The sequence below is a fragment of the Cryptomeria japonica genome, chromosome 5 (genome assembly GCF_030272615.1).
Source record: "Cryptomeria japonica chromosome 5, Sugi_1.0, whole genome shotgun sequence".
Lineage (NCBI taxonomy): Eukaryota > Viridiplantae > Streptophyta > Pinopsida > Cupressales > Cupressaceae > Cryptomeria > Cryptomeria japonica.
The window spans coordinates 163,114,914-163,126,375 of NC_081409.1; the positions used below are offsets into that span (position 1 = coordinate 163,114,914).

Consider the following 11,462-nt stretch of genomic DNA (forward strand, 5'->3'; position numbering starts at 1 on the left):
ATTTGACTTATAAAAAAAAGGCTAAGATGAGTAAATTTCAAACTATTAGAGAATAGGACAGGTTCATCATAATGATCCTATATTCCTAGTAGTGTGATTTTATCTAAATTTTGCAATCCTATCTAGAGAAGAGATGGGTCCTCAATACCTATGATATATGTTTGCCTTATTATATCCAATATAAACATATTAATGGTAATTCTACAAATAATTTTTGTGCTTGTTGCATGAGGACTAAAATTCAAGAAAAAAAAGCTTAATCAAACCTTGAGACAAAATTCATAATAAAAATAAGAGATATGTGGGTGGCAATGGATGCCAATTATTGTGGTACCTAGTCAATGTTACTATGTTAATTCTTAATTTGATGATTATTTATTACTTCATGTAATCTATTATGCAACCTTGTTAGAGAGTGTAACTTGATTATGTGTTAAAAAGGACTTTTTATTGTCAGTTATTGAATGGTTGACTAGTAATGCTTGATAAAGGATGAGAGTGACTCATTTACTTACAGTCTCCTTCCAAAACCGTATCTCTATCATTCTCACTCATCATAAAAAAGAGTTGTCCAACTACTAATTATCATAAAAAAATCAATAAGTCCTCGCTATATTTTCTACAACCATACAAAGTGATTGAGAGATAAATCAATTATAGAAAGTAATAGTTACTAGTAACTTTTTTTATGAGGAATGTAACACTAACATTTTATTTATTTGAGTTATGATGAGTGAGAACACGGAGCTAGGGTTTTGGGAGGAGACGAAGTTGCAAAGGGTTATTTATTTTTACCTTGTTAAGAAAAGGTACTATTGTGGGTGCAAGCTCCACAAACCATCACAAATGTGTTATTGTTGCATGAGGACTAAAGTTGAAGAAAAAAAACTAAATCAAACCTTGAGACTAAATTTCTAATAAAATTAATAGATATGTGGGTGGCAATGGGTGCCATTTATTGTGGTACCTAGTCAACATCACTATGTCAATTCTTAATTTGATGATTATTTATTAGTTCATGTAATATATTATGTAACTTTGTTATAGAGTGTAACTTGAATGTGTGTTAACAATGACTTTCTATTGTTAGTTATTGAATGGTTGACTAATAATTTTTAAATAAAGGTTGATAGTGCCTCATTTTTTATTAAGATAAAATGGGTTTTACAAGGACCTGAAACCCAAATCCAAGAACAGAAAAAGAAAAATAGCAGCAATAAAGTCTAGAACCAACAACCAAAAAATAAAATAAATAGGGGAAAAACCTCACAAAGCCCAATAAAAAACAACACTAAAATCTCGAGCAATCCAGCACAAAGTTAAACGAGAGCTCCTAATAGCTCATATTTTTTCTCAATAAAGATGTTATTGATGCCTTCTAGCTCCTTCATGATGCTCCTCATGGTACTTTTCTTCTTTATTTATGCTCCCAGTCCTAGTAGACGGGCCTATAGAAACCTGCACCTCCAACCCCTATGGTTTAGTAACTAGGTTTTCCCTTTTAGATTTAGTAGTAAATTTCAAAGTACTGTTGATTGATTGAGCTTTATGGATTATCATTTTCTCATTCATTTTTTAAAGGATGATAGTGCCTCATTTACTTATAAGAGGATAAACACTTTTTTTGGCAAACTACTACTAGTGGAGATAGATCCCTTTTCATTATAAAATTGAAACAAGTTCATCATAGGCCTAGGCACAAAGGGAGAAAATCAAGATCTAGATCACTTTCATAAGCTCCTGAGATCTCTCAATCTAGCCTAGAGTCAACATTTTTTTGTGAAAGTTAACAAAATATGCATATGTAGTTGTGTTGTTCCTAGATAATTAATTACACAAGATCGTGATGGCTTCAAATAGATAGCCACTTTTTAGTTTTATGGTGATGTACACCACATCACTCACAAGCCCAACTCTTGGCTTTCCTTTGAGACATTTCAAAGCTTCTAGAGTAGGAGCTCAAAATGTCTTGTAGACCATCTTGTTGATGGCTCTAACAACCCATTCATATTTTCCAAAGGTACATGCAATGTTGTAGATACACCGTTCTAAAATTTTAGCATTGTGACTATGGCCCTATGCTAACACTTGCTTCTCTATGATGAGTTGGATGACATCTTCATCTGCATCTCCTTGAATCTTGAAGATGTGCCACAATTGATCTACAACCTCTTTCTATTCGCAATCACATTCATAATTTATGATTGTAACGAAATCATCTTCATCTATGCTAGTAGAATTGGAAGGGTTTGCCATCCTTCTTTTCATTATGCAATATGAATCATGAAAGATTGGAAAAATAAACAGCTTTGATACTAATTGAATAAAAATAAAATAAGTAGACAAATTTGTCAATGGGAAATAAATATTTACAAATTCATTTTAAAACATTATAAAACCTTCTTGATCATGAGATCAAGGATCAATTAATCAGAGAGATCGGAGACAAAGAAAGCATTACACATCTACCTCAATAAATAGGGGTCTTTGACACATTGAAAGCCAGTTATAAAAAGAATATATTTCGTGCATATCTATGGATAACTCTAGTTCTCTTTTTCATGCAAATTATTTTTTTAGAAAAATATCTTTAACTATAGTTCTTCCCATGCAAGTGGGAGAAATTACAAAAAAATTATTTTTATCTCATACAATGAACTCTGGTTCAAACTATAGTTGATCTCATACATGGGACATTACAGTTCCAACAAATTGATGGCCAACCTATAAATCGGCTCTATGCAAGCTATAGGCTCCATCACGTCATACCAAATCTTGAAATATTTTAGTACAACCATCAAAGAGTCAAATGGACATACCAACTACGATTACAAGATAAATACTTTTTATTAGTGTTTCAAATACACTTTTTTTCACATTATATTCTATACATAACATGTTAAAGTTACCCCAATTAGATAAAGAAGTGGCCCCCAACTATGTTTCCCTACTATTCCCACCCACCTTATGTACACCAAGATTGAAGCTAGGGTACTTCCATTTCCTCTAACGCAATCACTATGTTTCCTAAATAAATTATAGGAACATTGGTAAAGAATTAAAACTTTACATTGTAATTTTTTTATGACCAAAGAATGGGAGGGATTTTTAGTTTTTATTTTGGGTCTATTCCTTGTATTGAAATTGATCAATTTTTGAAACATGTTTAGAGTGTCCTAGGGTCATATTATATTATTGTATACATTTTTGTAGATGATATTCTCAAATATCTTAATGTTTCTAAACATCCATTTCAACATTTGGATAGGTAGTTCCCACCCACCTCATGCACACCAAGATAGAGTTAGAGCACTTCCATTTCCTCTAACACAACCACTATGTTTCCAAATTATAGGAAAATCAAGGAAAATTGGCGAAGAATTAAAACTCTATAGTAATTGTTTTGATGGCCAAAGAATGGGAGGGAATTTTAGTTATCATTTTGGGTCTATTCCTTGTATTGAAATTGGCCATTTTTTGAAAGATGTTTAGAGTATCCTAGGACCATGTTGTATTGTTGTACAATTTTTTGTAGATGATATTTTCAATTCCCAAAAAAATACCTTATTTTTTCTAAATATCCATTCTGACCTATGTTGTCTCTTTCTTACTTTTGGGTTTTGAATCCCTTCTCTGGATTTCGCCTCTAGTTTCACTATGTTAGCTATGAGTGGAGACCTTATTTAGACAGAGCCAAACAACTGTAATGATTTCAATAACAATGCAAAATTATGGCTGAAGGTGATGAAGGGCAACCTGGCCAACTATGTGGAATGGATGCAAGGTTATGACCTGGCCCTCTCTGAATAATTTTCTGATTCTTGGGAGAAAGGTGAAGTTAAAATCGGGAGAGTGGTTCTTATGGTATCTGTGTAGACCATTATCATTGTTACTAGTTTATCACTGGATGGAGTGACTTTCCCCAAAAAGATGAAGGGGATATATAAGGATGATTTTAAGAGGCTCTTTAAACTAGCCAAAGTTGTCTGAAGGCTTTAGAGTGGGTACAATAGATAAGATCTGCCTAGGGTTTGGAAATATGTGATGCTCATGCTCATGAAGTATTTCACGCTAGATGGGAGGTTCAAACGCATTCACATCAAACTCTTTCCCATGTTGATCCATCTCAAGTATGGTGTTAAAATGAGTTTCCCATTCAATTTTTTCCTCTTTATCCTAGTCGATTGTGTCAGCTGAAGCCAAGAATACTCTCCCTCTTCACCAAGGCTTAATTTTATGAACTTTATAAATTCTTTTTGGATTTGACATTATCTAGTAGGACCCCATTTTTTTTCTTTTGCCCCATGTTTGACTCAACATGGTTGTGGAGATTTGGGAACCCCCGTTACTAAGATTAACCCCAATTTGTCCTCCTTCTCTAAGAATAAACTTGTCCCCACCTAGTTCAACCCTCATTGTGAAGCCAAATAGAAAAATGCCCCTACTCCCCCTTCCAAGAAAGTTGATTTGGTGGACTCTAGGGAGGAAGAGAAATCTAAGGATTCCAACTCTTCTTCGTCCACAAGTTTAGATTGGTCTTTGGTTGGTTCTATAGAGAAGGCCCCCTTCATCCCCCCATTAGGCTCCCCTTCCCCAGTTTATCGTGTTTCTACCCTCAAGATTGATTCCCCTACTCTGACATATAAATTTAAAGGGTTGGCTGAGGCTATTGAAAAACAACATGTGGTTATTCATTGGCTCCTCTCCCAGCTAGATGTGGCCAATAAAAATATCAACAGGTTGGAAGTGGTGGCAGAGAGGCTCGTGGTGATAGTTGGGCATTGGAAGAAAATGGCAAGGGGGTTTCGAAGGCTACCAATGACATGGAAAGAAAATTGGAAAATTGGGAGACCATGGAGGAGAAGCTTAAGGAACTCAATGAAAAGATTAATCAGTGGGATAAGAGGAATGACATGGTTGAGGTAAAGGAAAATCATGATGCCTTGAAAAGGTAAGTTGAGGAGATGACTACTTTGAGAAAGTAAATGGCGACGAGGAATTCTACCTGTCTACATGCAATCCAGGAGGAGATTGAATGAAGGAAGGAAAAGAGGAAGAGGCATATAGAGTCTCCTTCTATAGCATCAGACCCCCTCACCTCTACTATCAAGGCAAATTTGTATTCTATGGCTTTGTCCTTAAGGAAAGATGCTAACAAAAAGCTATATTTTTTTGATAAATTTAAGATTTAATACCATGAATGGAAAGATTATAATTCTCCCACTCAACAAGCCTTTTTTTTTTGTTTCTAATGGGTAGTTGGCTGTAAGGTTTGTTTATTTTCTCCCTGTGTACGGTTTTGTTTTGGTTGTCTACTAGTTTTTATCATTTCTTAGTCCTAGTTGTATTTTTTTTGGCTAAGTGTGCACTCCTCATGTGCCCCAGGTAGTTTCTCTTAAAAGGTTATGTAAATTTTGGGCTTATACCACTTTAATTAATCAGAACAGTTGGATAGGCAATCTTAGAATATCAAAATAAAAAATTATGATAAATACAAATAAAAATGATAGAAATAATTATTTATGAAATTATGAATAATTATAACTTAGCTCTACATATAAATTCCACAACATCTTAGTTTACACTATCCTTTAATTCTTGACCATTTGTTCTCTATAATTCACAAAATATAGAAAATGCCAAAATATATTAATTTTGACCATCCCACATTATTTAAAAGGTGGGATACATTATTTGAGGATCAACCAATATTGTCTTTTGAGCATGTTTCATGGGAAAGACTAATGACCATACACCTAAAGTTGAACATGAGTTTAACATGGACCTACTAACAAGATCATGATTTAGTCAAGAAATAGTCTCATACCCCACTCTTGGTTCATTGGATGTCAATTATAAGAACTTGTTGGAAGAGTATATACGTGGTTACATTACCCATTATCTTCTTATGCTAGAATGTTGAACTATGAAGATTATTCTAAGGAAATTTTATAGGAGTATATTGGATGTTTAGTATATTTAGGAATATTAATGTAAAGAGATATAATTATCTATTTGATCTTCCTTTAGTTTTAAAATATTACATTAATTTCTACTAATTTTGACTTTGATACTAAATAGTTTAGACATTGATATATTTGTCTCATTGGGAGTTTAATTTACTATTCTTGGAAGAGCCTCTTAATTTATATGTGCAATTTTTTTCATTACCTTAAGTTCATGGTAGACTACTTTGGGAAAAAAAAAAAATTATTTCTCCCACTTTTCTATATCAATTGGAACTATTATACAATAGTTTATAAGTGTATTTTAAAGGTACGTAGTATTGTTGAAGTTCCATTAAAGTGAGAAGGGAATTAATATGTTGGATATAATATCTCTTATTTGAAATTAAATGCATATTTTTCCTCTTTCTAGTGGCAATTTTTTGGAACTAGTCTCTCTGTTAAGATCATGTGCTCAAATGGTTAAGTGGTTCTATGAAATCATATAATCAATTTCTATTAATCTTGGATATAAATTATATTTAAGAATCATGTATACTTGTAAGAGATTTTATTGTAGTATTTTCACCTTTTTGAACTAAATTTCATAACCATGGGGCTAGTTGGGAGAAGTCATTTCATTCCTAGGGCATTTACAACTTCTAATATGGAAGCACACATTCTCATCAAAAAAGGGAATCCTATAGAGAAATAAAAAAAGTTCCTACAAACATTTTGGACAAAATCATTTTTTTGGCCTGATGGATTAGACTGAATGGCTAAGGATTTAGCATGCTACATAAGAAGGAGGATGAGGCCTTCATGAAGGACCAAGGAGTTGGGTTTATTTCTATGAGCCAGAATCCCATGACTAAGCAAAGATACAAGGTAGAAAGGCAAAGAAATCCATCTATCATGCCTAAACTGGTTCAAAATCAAGAAATGATAGATAAACAAGCTAGAAAAATGATCATCAAGGGTTAGATACCTCATAATAACCTCTGCAATATTAGGCCAAAGAGTTTTGATGGACCCACAATCATAACCCCCATCAGTAGTCCCATTTACCAAATTCCATTCAGGACCCTTCAAGAAGACATTAACCTCATCATCTGACATCTTGCAATCTCTATAGAAGTTTGTGCCCTCCACCAACATTCTTGTAACTTCAGCAATAAGGTATTCTATAACAAATATTTCCACCTTGTACAACCAAAGAATACCATTCTTCTAACCATCCAAAAATGCCTTAGTAACCAAAGGATCATGGCCATGAAGCTTTTCCAAGTAGGGGTAATACCACCAGCCAACAGTTTATCCCAAATAGTGTTTTTGTTCTACGTTTTTTCATAGGAGGTGGGATTGAGTATGTTTCTATCTCCACCCATGGCTATGATAAAAGGGAGCCTATAACTAGATAACAAGAAGTAGGACCCAAGAAATCAAGTAAAAACTAGGCAAAAAAACAACTCGATCCGAGTGAACTTGAACTTTAAAAAATAGCATTTACTTTCCATAATAGGAGATGAATAGCTCAGCCATCTCGTCCACATGAGAAAAGATTAATGAACCGTAATTACCAAGAATTCCATCCACTCAGCATAATCTAATGTCACCGGTAATTAGATGTTTAATGTATGTGAGGATGTTATCAAAAGATAACCACCAAAAAATATGATGTTGCGTAACAACACCATTACCAAATCCATTAGCAACCTTATTGGCCTCACGAAAGATGGGGGAAATTTTATATTGTTCTAATGAATTAAGCATGTCAATGCAATCTAGGTTCAAACATTTAATTGTTCAGTTAGGGGTCTGAACACCCCTTAAACAATAATATTTAGAGAACCACTCTCTAACCACACCTTTCTATAGCCATTGGAGATTGCCAACTTGATACCAATGTACGTTGCCTTTTCCTTAGCATAGTGGTTTGTTTGGATTCCCAAAGGGAGGGCCACCATTGAGACAAACCTACCATTGTGATCACGTGCCACTCCCCCACAACGAGTAAGCCCAGGGTTACCCTTGGTTGCCCTAGGGTTAGCCATGGAAAACTAAATTGTTAATCTAAATCTATAGGAAAGTTGTTATAACCATCTATTCATGGAGAAATAATATATTAATTTTCCTCTATTTGTGAAAATTAAAAAAATTGTAAAAGACATTAATTTAAAGTTGAAGTTTTAAACTGTTAAATTTATGCTTACATCCCAATTTTCACTAATAAAACCTTTAAGTTCTTGGTTCTCATCATTGCATGCTCAAAGATAAAGATGTCCATTTTTCTTCTTGTAAATTACTTCTAATTTAATATATAACTGTTTAATTATTCCTTATGACTCAAAAAATGAATCTAATACTATAATATTTTTTTTTAGAACATGATATTTATATTCTTTGTTGATAAGTCCACTTAGATATTTTCTTATGGAACTAGAGTGGTTTAAGGTTGTTATATTTTCTTATATTCATTCAATTTTCTTCATTTGGATATAATATTTGATAATTATACCACCTCTATATAAATTTTTAACAAGATCTATTACGTACTGATGTGAAAACAATTCTAAAATTCTAACATAATAATTTTTTTGAAAAAAAAAAATTAATTTTGCTAGATAATGATCATTTCTAACATATCTATGTAGGTTGTAGTGGCTTTTGCAACAATATTACTAAAAACTACTACTATAATTATTTGATTTGTCTCTTGGTCACATTGTGTTATGATGGAAATTATATCTCAATGTTATTAAAAAAAAACCATGATTAATATTAGTTGGAAAATTCTTTCTTGTAATTATCTAACATTATCTTGTTGGTGTGCAATGGTTCTTCATCCTTAGAATTGAGTTTTAATGTTTTCAGTTCTTATGATTGTTGTTGTATATAGTTTACCTTCAAATTATCACTTAGAAATTATCCTTTATTTCTATGTTAGTTTGGATTTAAAGATATGGTATTTAGATCTTATTGGCATTCATCATATCATGATGTTTTAACTTGTTTTCTATTCTTAGCCATTTTTGTTCATAGATATATAATTTTATTAAGAAAAGGGAAGAAAGGTTCTATTAATGTATTGAATCGTAAATGTTTCAAGATTGTAAATGAATTATGTAAATGTAAATTTTTCTTCAAAATCTAAACATCTATTGTATGTTATGAGAGGTTTAGTTCACATCTTTGTTTTACATTTAGATATCTTTCCATCTACATGTAAAAATGATCTCTTTCATTTATCAAAGTAATCTAATTTTTTTCTACTATCTATCTCAGCATTATTACAAAACTACTTGGAGGGATATCAATTGTCCTAAAGAAATTGTTCTCCCTAAATCAAATGATAAAAAAATTATGTATTGAAGAGATTAGTTTCTAATCATACAAATGTTGCGACATGAATATGTATATCTAGATTCATTTAAGTGCACCATGGAAGTGCACCTGGCATGCTCCTCTAATGTAAATGTTCAAATGAAAAGAGGACATAATAAGATTATATGAAAAATAAATGTAATTAGAAGCCTTTAAACACAATGGTAGAATAATAAATTGTGTAAAACATAGGTTTAGCTAGACCTTGGTTGGAAAGGAATATGTAGAAATTGACCATAGAGTTTTCCAGTTTTGAGACCATGTGCAAGCTTGACTCCACATAAAAAAAATCATCCAAAACATTTCTGCAAATTTGAATTTATACGTGTGAGATTGAATGTATGATGATTTCTTAAATGGTGGGCCTTTATAAATTTCGTTTGTCCAATCATCAAATGGGGTGTGGATATATATACTTCATCTCTACGAGTAATAATAAGTAAGAATGTAGCGGCCAATTTCTCTCTCAATTTCTCATACAAATTCCTGTTATTATAATTCTATATGAGTATAGTATAATTAACTCATGGTCATATTCTACAATCAAATGTCCCTGTTATTATAATTATATATGAATATAGTATAATTAACTCACGTTCGCACTCTAGATCTCAACAGTCTTTGAACTAGGAGCAGATCCAACATGAAATTTTATTTATTACTAGACGGAACCCCTTTGCCTTTTATTGCAGGGGCCGAACTTACAATTCCCATTTGGAGATCAGTTATAAAAGTAGAGAGACTTATTGCTTAACTGGAAGCAGCATACTTAGCCTTGTAGTCACTCCAAAGCTGATCAACGGATTTGCCAGTGAGGTCATTAAAGAACCCCAAGTCCCATCCGGAGGCCATTTTAGCATTTATGTCGGCAACAAATCCAGATCTAATACTGTCACAATACTGCAAGAAAAGGGCAGTAACATCATAACCCTGGTCCCATTTGTCTCCACCACCGGGCTTAACCCAATGGGAAGGAGCCAAGCCTGCAGTGAGACGCACATAGTCTGCAATGCCTTCAATAAGCCCACCGGGGGCTTTTCCCTGGCCGTTCCACTGCCACACGTGTGTCATTTCGTGGTACAAAACTCCCCTAATTTCTGCCTTCACGTCCCCTCCGTAGTTGCCCACATAATCTGCACTCAGATGAATTTCGTCAGCACTTGTATATGCAACGCCGTCCATGCTTTCGACGATGAGAGCAACCCTGTCCACATTCTTCCTATCTGCAGCCGATTGCTGGTGAAAGGTGTTCCAAATAAATCTAGTGGAGGAGTCCATAATTTCAAAGGCTCCGCTCTGGCCGATCTCTTGATCGAATCTGTTACCGCCGGAGGTTCCTTGAGCGTGATTAGAAAATACGAAAACCAGCGCTTCACTGGTTTGGAGTGTTAATATCATCAGGGCTACCAATCCCAGCACTGCAGAAGAGCCAGCGGCCATTTTTGCGCTAAGATTTTCCAACACAACAAAAAATTGGTCGCACGCTAAACAAACAATTGTTAAGCTTAACTTTGTTATGGAAAATGAATGGTGTGGCGGGTATTATATAGTAGCTCATGAGGGTGCATGCCGCGTGAGTTTTAGGATTGAATCAGAGCATTCCGTCCAACTTTGCAGGTAGAAAGCCCAGTCAATTGCGCGTTTTGTACACTTGTTACTATTTTATTTTATTTTTGTTCAAATCTTTGAACTGACCATCTTATTTTGCGGGACGGTATATTTTCTTAAGATTAAAGAGAATAAGCTTAATTTCATTGATAGAGAAAATGAGAAATCTTATCTTGCTACCCTAGAAAGGAAGAGTGTGAGTGTTTACAAACTTCGTTGTCGTTCGAAATAGCTGGTGACTCGGTCGCTTTTGAGTGAGTACAATCAGCCGAAATGGGTTTCAAATTTCATATATATTGCTAACTCATATTTTGAATCAAAATGCAGTCATTTAATAATGCGATGATTTTTGGGAAGTTAGTAAGCATTCCGCGGGTCAAAGTCTTCCAGATGAACGCATTTTAAGACTAACAATTCAGGGATTTGAAATGGTAATTTATTCTATTTTATTTTGATGATTGACTTCTATGATAGCTTTTCCAAGTAATCCCTATATGTTTTTATTTTTGCGCAAGATTTTTTATT

At 33.6% G+C, this 11,462-nt stretch overlaps 1 protein-coding gene across 1 annotated transcript; it reads right to left on the minus strand.

The window, feature by feature from the left end:
• Positions 1 to 9,956: 9,956 nt before the first annotated feature.
• On the minus strand, positions 9,957 to 10,828 carry LOC131072684 (uncharacterized). The gene has a single exon (XM_058008914.2). The coding sequence runs from the start codon at positions 10,767 to 10,769 to the stop codon at positions 10,080 to 10,082; it is 690 nt and encodes a 229-aa protein (XP_057864897.2). The 5' UTR covers positions 10,770 to 10,828; the 3' UTR covers positions 9,957 to 10,079.
• Between the last annotated feature and the right edge of the window lie 634 nt (positions 10,829 to 11,462).